The sequence below is a fragment of the Tursiops truncatus genome, chromosome 12 (assembly GCF_011762595.2).
Source record: "Tursiops truncatus isolate mTurTru1 chromosome 12, mTurTru1.mat.Y, whole genome shotgun sequence".
Taxonomy (NCBI): domain Eukaryota; kingdom Metazoa; phylum Chordata; class Mammalia; order Artiodactyla; family Delphinidae; genus Tursiops; species Tursiops truncatus.
This window is the reverse complement of record NC_047045.1, coordinates 74,825,423-74,843,251: the sequence shown is the minus strand read 5'-3', so window position 1 is coordinate 74,843,251 and position 17,829 is coordinate 74,825,423. Positions and strand designations below refer to the sequence as shown.

At 43.2% G+C, this 17,829-nt stretch overlaps 1 protein-coding gene across 4 annotated transcripts in view; it reads right to left on the bottom strand.

Moving 5' to 3' along the window:
• AKAP12 (A-kinase anchoring protein 12) overlaps nucleotides 1–17,829 on the bottom strand; it is a 99,571-nt gene that overhangs the window by 21,647 nt on the left and 60,095 nt on the right. Inside the window, exon 1 of one of the 4 annotated variants that reach the window (XM_073789740.1) lies at nucleotides 3,021–3,409. The exons of 1 other annotated variant lie outside the window; for it this stretch is intronic. In XM_073789740.1, coding sequence (XP_073645841.1) covers nucleotides 3,021–3,257 — 237 coding nt within the window. In that variant the 5' untranslated portion in view covers nucleotides 3,258–3,409. Of the gene's footprint in view, nucleotides 1–3,020; nucleotides 3,410–17,829 lie in introns of those variants that run through there. 2 more of the 4 variants (XM_073789741.1, XM_033867846.2) reach the window with 2 other exon arrangements.

The window sequence follows — 17,829 nt, the reverse complement described above, 5'->3', positions numbered from 1 at the left end:
TTTCGTCCCAGTTTACTTTAGAGATAAAGAATACTGTTGCCCTGATTCCTCATGATAACTCTATATTTGTCTCAATACTGTGTGAGTTAGGGAAAACAGGAAAGAGATTTTCCTAATTCAAAAAGGTGGCGTTTTTTTGGTTTTTTTTGCTGGCATGCCACTGATACAGGGGTGGGGGGGGATACCTCTTTCATCATCGTGTCCAATCACTTATTTTCTAGTTCTTAAACTAAGCTACTGCTAACATGATGTGAGGGAAAGACTTCAGTAAAGGCAACAGAATGTGATGTGAATAATCGACCATCTCCTACTTGAAGGTCTGCTGTGTTCACTTCAGGGGGTTGTGCGCACAGGGTCTGAGGAGGGGAGAATAATGGTCAGTATTAGGTGACAGCTTTCTGTGCTTCACAAAATGAAAACTCATTCCTAAGCAGTTCTACAAAAATGTCATCAATCCTGCTCCCTTCCTATTAATTGTGAAACTGAAACACATTCTCACGTAAGGCAGTCCTACTAAAGCAGCCGAGAATAACTTTCTCCTATATTATTTAAAAAATATTTTTATTTATTTATTTAGGCTATGCTGGATCTTAGTTGCTGCATGCGGGATCTTTAGTTGTGGCATTCAGGCTCTTAGTTGCAGCATGGGGGGATCTAGTTCCCCTACCAGGGATGGAACCCAGGCCCCCTGCATTGGCAGCGAGGGGTTCTAACCACTGAACCGTCAGGGAAGTCCCTCTCCTACATTATTTAAATGAGCAATCCCGAAGTTACAAAAACCTTTGCTATTCAATTAATCCTGAATGCCAATTTTAAAAGCCTTCATTGCTTTTCAAGATTCTGACCAGTTATTTAAAGACTATTGATTGTAAATCTTCCTCATCAGAATAACTTGCAGAGGAAAAAAAAAAAAGATGGTTGAAACTCCTTTTTAATTTTTACTTCTTCCATTATGAAATGTTTATTTGCTATGAACCTTTTGGAGTTTAAGATTTTCTGCACACGTTCTTTTTACCAGGAAAAAACGCAATATTTTGCCACATCCTTCATACCAACATTGTAATAAAACTCAGAAGGCAATTGACCCAATTATTTAAAGCTGCCTTAAAAATCAGACAGCCCTTGCAACTGTTTCCATTCATGTAGCATCCCATTAGGATTATCTGAACCAATTTTTTAAAGCCCCCAAGTATCTCAAGTTTGTTAACTTCTGCTTAAAAAGGATCACCTTCCTTTCCCATAAGAAACTGAGCATGTGCTAAACTCATCAAATAGTGAATATAATAAAGATTATACTGTACACAAAAAGCACCCGGAAAAAGTCATGATCATAGAAGCCCCACCCCCAGCTGTGACACCGCACAAACCACGCCCCCAGGCAGGTTATCTCAGGGTTGAGCATTTATGTATCTCACTCACAGAAAAATTAATGATCTGGGGAAAAAATGAGTTTTGTGTTTTTAATTTTTAAGTTTTGTGTAGTCTAAGAATACTTTCTAGGTATCGTGTAAATTTTCATGCTACGTACAGGGTAGAAAGGCAAGTTGAGTTAACTTGGGGAAGGAATTTTAAGGAAATTTCCAAGTAAACAAGCTCATCTATAGGACGTGAGAGATACGGAGAAAAATTTTAAGTCCTAGAAATTCTATGCTGCCCTTTTAAGAAAACATGTATTTGGAGAACAAGGATTTCAAATATTTAGAGAAGAGCTGGTCTTATAAACCTAAATTAGCAAATGGAGTTGAATTTTGATGGGGGCAAAAGGCAGAAAGGAGGAGAAAACAGGCAGGTTCCTAAGGATTCAGGCTACAGTACATCAGCATGAGAAGATCACATGACAAGCAAGAGGGGCTCTGAGTACGTGCCACAAGTTTGATGTCTGTAACTTATTTGCTGGAGGTAGGTATTAAATATTATCATTCACACTCAACAGCCAGATTTCTAGAAAGCAAGCTTAAGAAACACACATTTTATTATTCACTGCCCAAATACTGTGGCCTGTTAGTCACCTATTTTACAGTAACTATGGCTTTATGAGAACCACCACACAGGCCTTTCTCAACTTCTGAGATGGGCCACACTCTGTCTTGTGGAGTGTGTTTCCCTCTAAATAAATCTGCTTCTTACCTATCACTCTGTCTCTCACTGAATTCTTTCTGCGATGAGACATCAAGAACCTGGGCTTCATTAAGTCCTGAGACCAGGCAAGACTCCAGCCTCCATGACCTTCCCTGAGTTCCAAAGGGTGGATTCGAACAGTTGCTGATCAGCACAGCCAAGAAACCATCCGAGGCCAGATTGAAGGAACCAGAGAAACTCCTCAAGATTAGGAAACCAGCCACCCGAGACCCTGCGCACACCCTCATCTTGTCAGCAGCCCCGCTCGTGAAGTATCCATGAAGCTCCTCATTAAATTCTGTCCCGGGTTGGGACACAGTTTTTCAAGGCAAGACCTGATGTGTCCCCTTTTGCCTACCAAAGCAATAAAGCTATCCCTTTCTACTCCCCCCCCCCAAAAAAACACCCACCACACAAACCAGAGAGAACATTTTCATCCCCTAAATGGCCAAGTGTACCTTCGTTGCCAGTTCCTAATAAGCAGGTCAAAATGTCAAATACTGCAGGAATTTACCTTTTTTAAATGACTATAGCAAGCAATTAGGCTTTCACAACCTGTTTTCAAATTCACCCCTATCTAACATGCATCTGTTGGGGTGGGGTTGTCGTTCCCCTCCACCAGGGGAAGAGGTGCAACCCCTCCCAAAATGCATTCCAGGTCTCCCTTGGGCCCGGATCAGGAAGATTCCTGCAGAGGCAAAAAGAAAACGTTGGGTTTGCTTGCTGCCTGCTCAGCCCAAAAGAGAATGATCTTCTGATCAAAAAGTCAGCACAGTGAGAGCGTTAAACGCCCATCAGGATGTCCAGCCGCTGCCCTGCGGCCCCCGACCCGCCCGTGTCCAAATGCAGGTTCCTCCACCTGCCACGGAGGCAGGACACAGCTGACCCGGCTTCCGCCTTACCTGTGATGGTGATGATCCCCAGCATCCTGGACGGCGCACTCCGAGCGGGAAGAGCGGCCGCTCTCGGCCTCTTCGGGCGGTTGGCTGGGGCCGCACGGGGTCTTGCCGGCGCCCCTCCCCCTCCCCCGGCGGTCTACGCTGTGATCCGCAAGAACGAAGCGCCAGGCCACCTTCGGAAGACCTGGGAGAGCCAGAGGTGCCTGCGGAGCTGCAGCCGGAAGCGGACTGAGGCTGCATTTCCCTGGCTAATTATGCAAGGACTCACCCACCCATCCGGGCCGGCGGGCTGGGGGCCCGGGGCTGGCCCGCCCTCCCTGCGCTCCGGGACTGGGCTCGGCGCTCTCCAGTCATGTGTTTCGCTTTAAAGGAGAGGAGCCCTCCCTGTAGCCGGCCTCTGTTCGTGGTCAGTAAGGCTCTGCAGAGAGACCCAGGGAGGGTTTCCGAGTTGCTGGGATGAATAAGACCAGAGTCAGCGGCATGTTATCTAAACCGTTACTTCATTCCTGGCACCGACTTACTTGTCTCTTAGCTCTTAACATTACTTAAAGGAAATAACCACACAGATATTAAATCCCACTGCCATTAAAAAAAAGACTGTGTTCCGTACCCTTATGTTTGTTTAGAGGCTGATGAGGTGGAAAAATGCTCTTTCCTTTTTAGTACCTATAGCTTTTTATATTTTCACCACCTGCTTCTCACACAGGCACACACACTGCGCTGATCCGGGGTTGGCAACCCTCAGCTGCCCTGTTTCCTGAACTCTGAGAAGGGCTGTTACAAGGCGAACATGTGTCTTCAACACTTGGTCCAGGCAACTTTTTCGAAGTCCAAATACATGAGCATTACGTCTGTTCCCCGCCCCTCCCCGCCCCACGCCAAGCCATGGTAGAAGTTAGTTAACTTTCAACCTACGCCGTATTCCAACTTAGAGACACCATGGCATCTCTAACATACAGGCACACAGCATGAAAATCAGTCAGAGCCGACATTTAAAGTTCAGAAATTTTCAAGCAGCCCTAAATTTGTAAAATCTTTTTTTCACTAAAACTTCAGATTTGTTCTATATAAAGACACAGGATACGTTGGGGGGTTCTTACGATTTTGACACACTATTTCCATGTAGGCCCTCCTGGGTTTGTTTCTTTTTTCATCCTTTTTCTCTTTATCTCTTCATGCTTTACCTGTCTGACCCCATTAGCACAGGCTCTCCCCCTAAGTAAACAAAAGAAAGGTTTACTATTGCTTTTTTTCTTCAGGCAGTGAAGATTTTGTTCATCATTGCTCGGGGGCAGGGAGGAAGGTGGGGAGCTTGGAGTGGACCAGAGTGGGCACAGGAAAGAGGAGGGGGGAGGGGAACAGAATTATCAAGAAAGGCTAATAAGGGCTTCCCTGGTGGTGCAGTGGTTAGGAATCCGCCTGCCAATGCAGGGGACACGGGTTCAAGCCCTGATCCGGGAAGATCCCACATGCCGTGGAGCAACTAAGCCCGTGCGCCACAATTACTGAGCCTGCACTCTAGAGCCCGCGAGCCACACTACTCCCACGTGCCACAACTACTGAAGCCTGTGTGCCTAGAGCCCATGCTCCGCAACAAGAGAAGCCACCGCAATGAGAAGCCTGTGCACCGCAACGAAGAGTAGTCCCCACTTGCTGCAACTAGAAAAGGCCCGCGTGCAGCAATGAAGACCCAACGCGGTCAAGAATTAAAAGAAAAAGAAAAGAAAAGAAAAGAAAAGAAAAGAAAAGAAAAGAAAAGAAAAGAAAAGAAAAGAAAATGCTAATGAGGACAGACTTGTTGGCTGGCATGGCACGTAGTTGCTCCCTCTGGCCACCAGGGGTCGCTACGCACCCCCTATCAGGCCTACACCGAGCAAGGTTAAGGCGGCACCGTTTCTGGCAACCAGACCTTGTTACAGAAATCAGTTCAGCCTCCATAGATTGGATTTCCCTCATGTTCTGGCGAACGCCCAGCCTGGCCATACGTCCAAGTGGGAACAGGGAGTGATGCGCCTTGTCCTGAGGCCTGGGAGCTGATTCCCAGAGTGAGCCACTTAGCAGTTTCCTAACCTTTATCTTCCCTAGCTGAAACATTGCTGGTGTTAATGGTCCCTGTGCAGTCCATAGAGTTAAGGGGTCTGGGCAGCTCCACATTCCTCTCTCCGCCACCCCACCCCCAACTCTCGAGAGTCCTAGCTGTGCAAATCACGGATAAAGCCGACCCTGAAGGCTGCATTTAATGTAGACCACTGTACATTAAATGAGTGGTCTACAGCCTTCCCAAGCGCGTGTATCAGCCTGGGCTACCCTCCAGGATCTGACCTCCCAGCTCTGCATCATTTCTCAGCACCAGCAGTTGGGGACCACAGATGGCTATCATCCGGCGCCGCCTGAAATACACATATTCAAGTTCTGGGTGCATCTGTTGATTCTCCCCTTGCTTGGCTGTGCCACCAGCTCCTTTCCTTTCTAAAAAGTCCAAATTCTAACAATAGGACAGGCATCAGCTGTTCGCCTGAGCTGAATGGAAGAAACATCACTAGTTACAAATGCAAGGTCCAGGGCTTCCCTGGTGGCACAGTGGTTAAGAATCTGCCTGCCAATGCAGGGGACATGGGTTTGAGCCCTGGTCCCGGAAGATCACACGTGCCGCGGAGCAACTAAGCCCGTGCGCCACAACTACTGAGCCTGCGTGCCCAGAGCCTGTGAGCCACAACTACTGAAGCCCGCACACCTAGAGCCCATGCTCCGCAACAAGAGTAGCCACTGCAATGAGAAGCCCGCACACCGCAATGAAGAGTAGCCCCTGCTCGCCACAATGAAGAGTAGTCCCTGCTCGCCACAACTAGAGAAAGCCCGTGTGCAGCAACGAAGACCCAACGCAGCCAAAAATAAATAAATAAAAAATAAAATTAAAAAACAACAACAACATTTAAAAAGGTAAATGTATCACTATTCAGCTTTGGTGCATAAACTTTCTGTTTCTTTTCAAGACATTGGTGAAGACAGTGACACAGCCCGTTTGATATTCTTGGAGTGGTGGTTTAAACCAGAAAGCAGAGCAAGGGATCACGTGGCAAGTTGTTGCCTCTCTTAGCAGACAGTCCTCCTTTGACCTCCATCCACCTTGAAGAGTAATCAAGGACAGGGCATGTGGCAGGCTGCCCGATAAACCGCTGTGTGTCTTGGATTTACAAAGAAAGGTCATCAATCAGGATAAAAGCTGGAGTAAAGATCAGACGTGAGGTCAGTGTACAATGCAGGCAACTTTCTCTGGTTACTACTTTCATTCCTTATTTGCTTGTTTTTGTTATATCAGAATTTTTAGAGGAAGACGTCATCACCCAAAGCAAAAATGATGGGAAAATGTTTACCAATATCATAAATAGGTGGATGACAAAAAACGTGTTTTCCCAAAACTTCATGGTTCATTCAACAAATATTTACCAAGTTCTTACTCCATGTTAATTATGCTAAGCCCCTAGGGATACAATTGGATACTGTCCTTGACCTCGGGGAGCTCAGTCTTGGGTGGTAGACACACCAAAGGAAGAAGCACGCGCGCTCCAGTTTAACCCACCTCAGGTATCATCTCTGCTAGCCTCTGAAAGGATGGGGGATGTGAGGGGATAGCCCTACCTGAGGCACAGAGGAAGGCAGTCCCACAGAGGGAACGAACAGCATGCGGAAAGGCACGACGGAACACAACATTTAGGGAATATAAGTGAGTTCTTTATAGCTACAGGCTCAGAGTCTACTTGGGGAGACCAGGAGAAGGGAGGGACCGAGGTGATAACCGGAAATGAGACAAGAAAGATTACATTGGAGGCCAGATTATGAAGGGCTTTGAATGACATCTTAAGAACTTTGTAACAAATAACCAAATTAAAAAATGGATCAGGAATTCCTCAGTGGTCCAGTGGTTAGGACTCAGCGCTTTCACTCCTGTGGCCCGGGTTCAATCCCTGGTCAGAGAACTAAAATCCCACAAGCTGTGCGGCGTGGCCAAAAAAAGAAAGGATGAAGGATCTGAGCTAATGTTCCTCTAAGGTAGATAACACAAATGACTGATGAGCACGTGAAAAGATGCTCAACATCGTGAGCCATTAGGGAAATGCAAATCAAACCCCACAATGAGATACCGATTCACAGTCACTAGGATGGCTGTAATCAGAAAGACAGACAATATAACAAAGAAAGGAGAAACTGGACCCTCATACATTGGTAGTGGGAAGGTGAAAGGTGCAGCTGCTTTGGAAAACAGTCTGGCAATTCCTCAAAATGTTAAACATAGATTTACCGTATGACCCAGCAATTCTACTCCTAGATATATACCCAAGAAAAGTGAAAACCTACGTCCACACAAAAACTTGTACAAGAATATTGGTAGCAGCATTATTTATAGCAGGCATAAAAGTAGAAGCAACCCAAATGTCCATCAACTGATGCATGAAGAATAAAATCTGGTTTATCTTTCCAATGGAACATTATTCAGTAACAAAAAGAAATGGACTATTTATACATGTTATAACATGGAGAACCACTGAAAAAATATTGCTAAGTGAAAGAAGCTAGTCACAAAAGAGCACACAGTGTCATATTATTTAATTCCATTAGAAACAGGCAAATCTATAAAGACATAAAGTGGAGTAGCAGTTACTCAGAACCAAAGAGTTGGAAAGACTGCTAACAGGTAAGGGGGCTCTTTACGAGGAAATGAAAATGTGCTAAAATTGATTGTGGTGATGGTGGTACAATTCTGTGAATATACTAAAAACCACTGACATGTATACTTTTTTTTTTTTTTGGCCGCCTTGGGTCTTCATTGATGCATGCAGGCTTTTTCTAGTTGCGGCGAGCAGGGGTTACTCTTCGATGCGGTGCGCAGGCTTCTCATTGTGGTGGCTTCTTTTGTCGTGAAACACGGGCTCTAGGTGCGCAGGCGTCAGTAGTTGTGACACGTGGGCTCAATAGTTGTGGCTTGCAGGCTCATTAGTTGTGGCGCACGGGCTTAATTGCTCCGCGGCATGTGGGATCTTCCCGGACCAGGGCTTGAACCCGTGTCCCCTGCACTGGCAGGCGGATTCTTAACCACTGTGCACCAGGGAAGTCCCAGACATTATACTTTAAATGGATCAATTGCATGGTATGTGAATATTTCATTAAAGCTGTCTTTTTAAGAAAAAAAAAAAAGAATTTTGTATGAGTTCTGGAGGCTGCAGGGAATCATTGGAGGTTTTAGAGTAGAGTTGGTGGCACAAAATTTGAACTGTGATTTAGAAAAAGTAAGCAGGCAGTAATGACAAGGAGGAAGATGCTCTAGAAATAAAATTGATGGAAACCGTGGTGACCAAGGAGAGGAAGGAGTCAAAAGTTACATCACCCACTGTTGGATGCAGGAAGGCAGCAGCAGCCACGTGCATCTCTGAGATCATCGGAATGGTATGAGGCAGGTGAAATCAAAGGTCTGGAACCCTGAGGAAGAGGAATCTGAAGAAGCGCTCTGAGAATGGACAGAGATTAGTGGCCATCAAGGAGAAAATGGCATCAGAAGCCCAGAGTGGAGAGGATTAGGAGATGGAAATAGTGGAAACATTCGGACACAACTCACAAAGTGGTGACTCAGGATGAGAGCTGAGGAAGCCTCGCAGTCAGGGGAGGCTGGACTAGTGGACAAAACGCTGCAATAAAGACAAGGACCAAGACACCAGGATTAGCACTGACACTATGTTCATTAACTTCTTCCAAGGAGGCGTGAGTACTTAACCCAAAACTGAGCATCATCGGGAACTGTTGACTTGGACTCACACCAAATCCAGCCCCCGCCCATCACCCCATCCTTCCGTTTTCTTTTCACCCCAGTTTTACACTCGGAGGAAGATAAACCCAAACCCAGTGAGGTCACTTTTCCTCTGGCTGCAAAGGGCAGGCGAGATCTAAAGGAGCATCTATGCACTGTTACCCCTTTAAAATGCTTCAGAGATAATCTCAGGTTGAGTTAGAAGCTGCTGCAAACTAATAACCATGAAGAAGATGAATATATACACTGAATTAAATGCATTGGGCAGGTTCTCCTGGGCTCAGTGTATTTTCAAGTCTCTGCTGCTCTGCTATGAACACAGACAAATACCAGCTAATTGGATTTTACGGTCCAGTTGAGTTGGACATGTTTGTGTAGACATGGTTATTTTGATTCAAAATCCTCAAGACAAATAATCTGAAGACTAGCTCCTCAAAGGGACTATTGTAATACAATAGAAAAGCTAAGGGGGATTTAAAAGTCACTTAAGATAATTTACCCAAAAAAAAGAAAAAAGAAGAAAAAAAACGAGTCAAGGGGAAAATTATTAAAAAACTCAATCCAAGTAATAAAAGTGATGCAGAATAAGTTTATTTCTCCTCTTACTGAGTTCACATGTTTTTATATTTTTTGCTTTGGCAATTCTGCTTTTATTAGCTATACCAAATGAAAGTATAGATTTATGTATGAAAATTTAACTGCTTGGGACATATAATATTTAAAGAACCTAAGTGTCCCAATACTAGGAAAATAGCACATTTAACTCTTCAGTGGACTATCTGGCAAAGCAACATGTTTGAAGCAGTTAATGACAAGGAGAAATGCTTACATGGATATTGAAAGCCACACACCTCTTTGTTCAGTATATAAACTATATATTCAATAGAATCTTTGCTTTCTAAAATGCATATATATCTGCACATAAGTGAGGGTGAGGAAGAAAAGAGCCCAGAAGGAAGACTAACAAAAGCCAACCACAGTGGAATTACGGGTAATTTCTGCCCTGATATTCTCCAACACTTTACACATCTTCTACAACAACCTCTGTTACTTTCACGGTTAGAATGCAGGCACCTTTGACATCCAGCATGGGGTTGCACGGGGTGGTCCAGCACTGCTGGACTTTGAACCTTAGAGCAATACCTCCGATTTTCCATTAAAAATGCAAGGCAGTCTAAACCATGATCAACTCCCGATCATGGAATATATAAATTAGCAAGCAGCTTAAAGTCAAAGTGTGATCTTTTAAAAATTAGGAAATAAGCAAAAAGATGTTTCACTACCAAATTTGGTCAAGTAACTGCACAGATTTCAAATTCTTTCCTGAGTGCTTTGTGTTCAACTCTTCTATTCCTCTTAGGACTCTGAACTCTCATCTTTGGTTTAGTCTAAAGAAGATTCCAAAGTGTTGAGAAACTAATTGTAGTTCTGGTTCTTCTGATAGCAATGTGGCCGGGGTAAAATATTCTTTTAAATCTCTGGGCTCTGGGCTTCAACTGACGGGGGAATAAATACACCACCCATGTTAATGTTATTCTGAGGTGCAAATGAAGTTTAGCCTCAGCACTACTGAGTGTATTCTAAACGCATAATAAATGTTAGCTATTGTGCTTACTTTAAACTATACATTCTCCCATGGGGTAAAAATTAGTTCATAGTTCATCTTACTCTTTATATATGAAGCACAGATTTTATATATATATATATATATGTATATATGTGTATGTGCGTGTATATGTATATATATACATACATACATATTTAGATAGATATAGATATAGATATAGATATTACATAAACTGATATACAGTATATCTCTTCTATTAAAATTTTAGGTGGGGGGCAGGGACCGTTAGGGAAAAAAATGTCTGAAAAGACTCAGCAGGGCAGGGCAGCGGTAACGAAAAGAAGGTTGAGAAATACTGCTTTAAATATAGTTAAGTCTCATTTTAAAAAGTCCTTTGAAAAATACTTCTATAAAAAGCAAGAATACCCTTTATCATCAATTTCTCAGAAATGCATCCTAATAAGAGAAGCATCATCTTGCATTAAAAGTAATTAACCTGAGGCTCCCTCTCGATTTTTCAGAAGAGAATGAGACAATCTTTGATTTGCCTGAAGTCTTTCTCAAAAGGAGTGGGAGCGAGGGGCCAGCTGAAGGTTCACACTGGGAAGAAATAATGATAATTACCTACCCAAGACCCACTGACATTCCACAGCTGTCCATCTGAATTGTGATGTGAGCCCGTCAGCGAGCCACATGCAAGGCTTTAAATTTTCTTTCTTTTTTTGGGCGCCCAGCATGACTTGCAGGATCTTAGTTGCCGCCCGGGCAGTGAAAGCGCCAAGTCCTAACCACTGGACTGCCAGGGAATTCCTGACTTTAAATTTTCCGGTAGTCACATTAAAAAGAATAAAAATAAACACTTGAGGTTAATTTTAATATATTTTATCAAACCCAGTATGTCCGGTTACGTCAATAGGTACTCAATAAGAAAAATTATTAGGGAAATACTTTCCTTTCCTTTTCTGTACTATTTCACATGTAGAACACATCTCAAATAGGATCAGCCACATTCCAAGGGTTCAACAGCCACATATGGCCAGGGCACAACTTCTAAAACTACAGAAATAACTGAACATCCCTCCTTTAGGCTAACTCATTTCCCAATGACAATTCATGTGGGATCTTAGTTCCCCGACCAGGGGTGCAACCTGCACCCCCTGCACTGGAAGCGTGGAGTCTTAACTACTGGACCACCAGGGAAGTCCCCCACAATGACAATTCTAGCCCTGCTTCCATCTCCTTGCCTCCTGGACAGAAACAACCAAGCTATCCAATCACAGAATTGCCCTTACTTCAGCATCCAATCTAGAGATGACTCCTTTGTTTTCTCAGAATCATCCAGCATAAGCCCAAATCCTATAATAAAAGTCCTCCCACCTCCCACATTACTCCATTACTGAGCCACCCATGCCTAGAATCCTCCCTCGGTGCAGCAGAGGCTAAATAAACCTAACTTGGTTTGACTACACATGAGTTCCTGCTGGTCTCTAAGCGGCAAGGAATTAAATTGCCATTGATAGATTTAATTGGTACATCTGTCTCTTTCATTATCTCTTAATTTGAGTGAATATATTTGAATCTATTATTTTCCCAGCAACTTTTACTGTAATCATACACAATGATAAAGTGCTTAAAATGACTTTCTTTTTTTTAACTTAAAAGGTCAGCTAGTATATTTAGACTGGCTTCAAAAATAATTGCAAAGCAAAAATTTACACTTGCAAGAGTAATACATTTATTTAACCTGTAGTCACATGAATTAAAATTTACTTGTAAAGACAACTTTTCTGCAAATCTAGAGTGTGATCTTTAAAAGTATATCTTTTTTTAAAGTCAAGGTGGAATTCACTGCCTAGACAAAGAGTAAATTCTGGATGACAGAATTTACTTCTAATCCCTCCAGAAAACATAGTTCTGCTCACCAAAATTTATTGCATAAACTCCAAGGTCATGGGAATTCCCTGGCGGTCCAGTGGTTAGGACTCCCAGCTTTCACTGCTGAGGGCCCAGGTTCAATCTCCCTGGTCGGGGAGCTAAGATCCCGCAAGCTACTCAGCATAGTCCAAAAAAAAAAAAAGGAATGAATGTTTAGAACAAAAAAATCAGTTCTTAGAAATTAAAAATATAGTGACAAGATGAAATCTATTCTCGAGGACGTTCTCCAAGAATAAAGAGATACAAACTAGAGGAAAAAAAAGTTCTACTTAGAATCATTCTAGAAGTTCTAAAATCTGAGCAATAGTAATCTCGAAAAGAGAGCAAAGAAAAAGGGGGAAATGGAAGACATAACTTCCTACAAATGAAGTGCTTGAGTTTCTAGACGGAAAGAGGTCACACGAACCCAGCATGTTGAATAAGTGGATTCACGTGAAGATCCATCATTGTTAGATCTTCCGAACACGGAGGACAAAAAGGACTCCGTGAGATAATGGGCTATCCAAGGGATTAAGATCAGAATAGCATCAGATGTCAATAGTAATACATTTATCAAGATGACACTGATAGAATCCTACTGTGTTAGAACACTGATCAGAAATTAACACAACTGGGGGAACGGTCAGGGCCAAGATTTGACAAGCGTGAGGAAGGCATCACATTTCCATACACTGAGCTTTACTAAGTGAGGCCACAGGGCTTGGGATGAATCCCGGGGGCTCTCTGCAAGAGGCTGCTTAGGGGCAAACCGTGGCTCTGCTAAGGGGACCTTTTCGACCTTCCACTTTATTTACAACTAACAATGACTTGAAAAGTGGGGTTTCTCTTATTCTTATCTCTAGCTACTGTTATCATGTAAAGGCTGTCTGCTTATGATCATGCTGGGTGAAGTACCGAAAGGGTGACTAAGGATTCCAGCGTTAGAAATACCCACGTGTATGAGTATTTTCTTCTATTGTCTTCATTCTATGTGGCAGTAGCTCCTTTAGCAACATCCTTGATAGGGGAACTCCTTTATATACTTCTGAATCAATTTACTTCTGGCCTCCAATCAATTCCTCCAGTACGTAATCCTTGGTTTAAAGCAAACTAAGCTGTTCTCGTGTTTTAAAGAGTCTGAGAAATAAACTCTTCTTTAAAAGTGGGAATGTTGAAATTAATACCCCGTTATGCTTGGCAAGCTTCCATCAAGCACATCCATATCTGAAATATATATATCAGCCCTGGCATTTTTCTTTGAATGTGAGACAGCTTGTCTTCTCTGGGGAGGTGCTGCCTAGAAGAGAAAAGATTAAAGGAAAGACACGATAAATGTTTTCAAATACTCAGAGGGCCGCGATGTGGAAAAGGGAGGTGAGTTTGTTCTATGTAGCCCCAGAAGGCAGCACCAGAAGCAGGGAGCAGCTGGAGGAGGCATATTCTCACTCCAGTGGAATAACTGGTTTCCTTTTATGGAGAAACTCCCCAAACCTTCCCGTGTTTAAGCAGAAGAGCCTTCTGACTGGGGGCAGGAGCCTGGCGTAGACAGCCTCAGACTGCCTTCCCACGGAGGCTTCCTGGTCCCAAACCTGGCTTTCCAGCTGACAATCATAAAGGCAGGTGTCCCGGGCTGAACTGCATCCTCTCCAAATTTGGATGTTGAAGCTTTAAGCCCCAGCACATAAGAACGTAGCTGTATTTGGAGAGAAAGTTTCTAAAGAGGTGACTAAGTTAAAATGAGACTGTAAGGGTGGACCCGAATCCACTCTGCCTGGTGCCTTATAGAAGGGGATTAGGACACATAGAGACACCAGGGATGGGCACACACAGAGGAAAGACCAAATTCTGGATGACAGAATTTACTTCTAATCCCTCCAGAAAACATAGTCCTGCTCACCAAAATTTATTGCATAAACTCCAAGGTCATGGGAATTCCCTGGCGGCCCAGTGGTGAGGACACAGTGAGGACACAGAGAGAAGCCGGCATCCACAAGCCAAGAAGAGGCCTCAGAGAAACTAAACCTGAGGGCACCTTGATCTTGGTGAGAAAATAAATTTCTGATATTCAAGCCACCCATTCTGTGATATATTATTATGGCAGCCCGACCAAACTAATACAGCAGGATAACTGCCTGGTACTTGGTGTCAGTCTAAATACTGCATGTCCGGTTTAAGACACATTAAAGCAACCAGTTCATTCAATTAATTCAATCCAGCATATATCAATTTTCACCAAAATAACTAATGCATGCATTGTTAACTGGGGGGCAGGGGGGTCTACTTGATATCACATTGTACCGACACATTAATTACGAAAACAGTTTGTAAAAATTCAAAGTATGGTGCTCAAGAATAAGACTCAATTGATAGGCTAAAAAGTTGTAGAACTTAAGCTCAGAGAATACACGTTCCAGAGATATACACAAATATAGATCAGAGGATTTATGTTATCAAAGCATCCTTCCATATAATATAGGGACATTGTGCTCTAGAATATACATTGCCAGGACCATTTGGGGGTTGCTGTATTAGGTGAAACTGGAGCTGTTTTAAGAACGTCCTTCGGAACTAAATGTCAAAAACCTAAAATTTTTTTTGGCTGCGCTGCGCAGCATGCGGAATCTTATTTCCCCCAACAGGGATCGAACCCGTATGTCCTGCAGTGGAAGCATGGAGTCTTAACCATTGGACCGCCTGGGAAGTCCCCTAAAGGATTTTTATTAAATAAATAAAATGCTAAATTTAATGTTTCCTTTCTTGGCTTAGTTACCATTAGAAAACCATTAACTGCCTCGATCCCTCCAAGGGAAAGGGTCTGAATCTTGGTATGTTACTTGGACAAGCTATAGGCCCTCTTACCTATGCTCCTCAAGGGGGCCATCCATCCTATTCATGGGTGCCCTGGAGTAGCCTCAAAATTACAGCCGTTTATAGGTAAGTCTTTGCAGTAATTTAAGATTGACTGACAGTCTTTACGGCACTTATCAACATCTTGCACTCATTCTGGGCCAGAACCAACCCCTATTACATGATTCTGATCTCCTCCCATGTAGGCAGAGAAAAACGTTACTTTGTGGCCACATTTATGAAGCTCCTTATCTTTCTTTCATACCTAAATAATTACATATGGAGACATTCTTGAATGTTTTCCCCTCCTGAACTTTTTTTTGTGTTTTAATGTACTTATTTTTGGCTGCGTTGGGTCTTCGTTGCTGTGCGCGAGCTTTCTCTAGTTGTGGCGAGCGGGGGCTACTCTTCGTTGCGGCGTGCAGGCTTCTCGTCGCGGTGGCTTCTCTTATTGCGGAGCACGGGCTCTAGGTGCGTGAGCTTCAGTAGTTGTGGCACGTGGGCTTCAGTAGTTGTGACTCGCGGGCTCTAGAGCGCAGGCTCAGTAGTTGTGGCGCACGGGCTTAGTTGCTCCGTGGCATGTGGGATCTTCCCGGACCAGGGCTCGAACCCATGTCCCCTGCATTGGCAGGCGGATTCTTAACCACTGCGCCACCAGGGAAGCCCCTCTTTTGAATTTTTTGTTCATTAAAGTAAAAACTTCAAATCTAGAAGATGGCTTTTAAGATCAAACTAAAACGAAAAAATGTAAAAGTGTTTTTATAAAAAGGCATAATGAAATTGACAAGTAGATTCCCACCTGCCTAAAGTCACTTGCATATCTTCAACAGTTAAACCATCATTGTTTTTTTTTAATGCCTATATTACCAGTACTGCTGATGTGACTCAGTCACAGAATTTCAGAGACGGACAAGGATGTTCATTTTACAGATGAAAACTGCTGCTCAATGAGATAAAGGGATGTATTCAAGGTCAGACAGAAAACCACTGAGAAAAGCAGTCTCACCAGTGTTTTACTCTCCTGGAATGAACTGATTATAAAAGGGAGGGAGGATGGATAGAAGTCTTACTCCTTCTTCCTTCACCCACCCCACCCCAAATTTTCAAGTTAGAACAAAAATAAAGGTTCATTGCACTGTCAGACTTAAACAGACTTCAGAGGGAAAAAAGCTCTATATAGCTTGGATGTTAGTTACTGAAAAATAAATCTGTGTTTCTTTAAAGATGAAAGCAGTAGAGTATTTGTACCAGAAATTTGTCAATGACATAACTAATTTCAGAGAAGCACGCTAAAAATATTGCTGTGGAGCAGAGGACTGAATTAAAACCAGTTCCCAGAAAGTGCAGACTGTAGGGCTTTTGCCTAAGTTCAAGGCCTATTTTGTGAGTGTTTCAAAACATTACAAAACAGGATACAGCTTGAGACAATGTCATGTATTAATATTGTATTTGAAGTACCAAAGTGTTGGAAGGGAGACCCCTCTCTGTCTATCCAGCCCTCGTATTTGGTAGCATCACTGGGCGTTCTTATTTAATTGCAGGCAGGTCAGGGTCTGATTTCATGTTCCCAGGCAACAACACCTGGATAACCAATGGTGGGCACCTGTGACAGCCCAGCACCGGAAAGTACCAGCTTTGTCAGTGCTGATGCAGCAAAGGAAAGGGAGCCTCGGATACATCTAGAAAGCTCTGGTATTTACGTAGGGAATGAACTGATATAAAGGGAAAAGCAAACAGATCCTCCTCTCCCATATGAGTGAAAATGTAATATTGTGAACTCTAATTTAAAACTGTGTCTTCACTTATTCAAAATTTTTTTGAGCACTTACTATGTGTCAGACACTGTTCCAGGCTCAGGGGATTCAACACTGAAACATATAGATCCCACCCCGACCCCCCCATCCCAAGAAATCTCTGCTCTCTTGGTTCTTATATTTTAGCAGAGGTGGGAGGTAAGAGACAGGCAGACTGAACGCCAGATGTTGACAACTGATGTAGAGAAAAATGAAGGAGGTATGGAGGGTAGTATTTGTGCAACACACATGTCTTCATGAGAATACTAACAAGGTACCAATTATGTCACAAATTGAAGGAGAAAAGGGATTGACTCATAAAAACATTTCTTCCCAGTTGGGAAAACTGTATCACAGAGAAACAAGTGTTTTGGAGGGTCATCTTTTAACAGCATCCTAGAGCAGCACTTGGGGTACTCATTCTTCACATCAAGTTTTTAAATGATCAAAAAGCAAAGAAGAACAACTTTTAACTCCCAGATGGATTTTCTGTAAGGTAACAAGATCCACGGGGAGGGCTGTGATCATATCCCAAAGGCACTGTACACCAGCAAATTCAATAAAGGCCAAGACAATGACATTCAGCACCGTTAGAAACATGAAATTCTCCACAGTGCTGCAGACTCAGCTTCTAGATAACTGAGCAACGGATCCTCCATTTTTGTTACTGTATCTGCAGGGAAAATATCAGGATGTAGAAAAGTAGAACCTTGAGAAGGATAAGGAACACACTCTCTTAAAGACTTCTGCTTTAAGTGACAAGAATTTTTTGGCGCGGGGGGTATTTTTTCTTGGGGGTGAGAGGATGTTTTCCAGGCTCGCCTCCCAGGTCAGAGAAATCACGTGCAGTGATTCACGTGCACAGTTCCTTAAGCAGCCTCCGCACAGTTG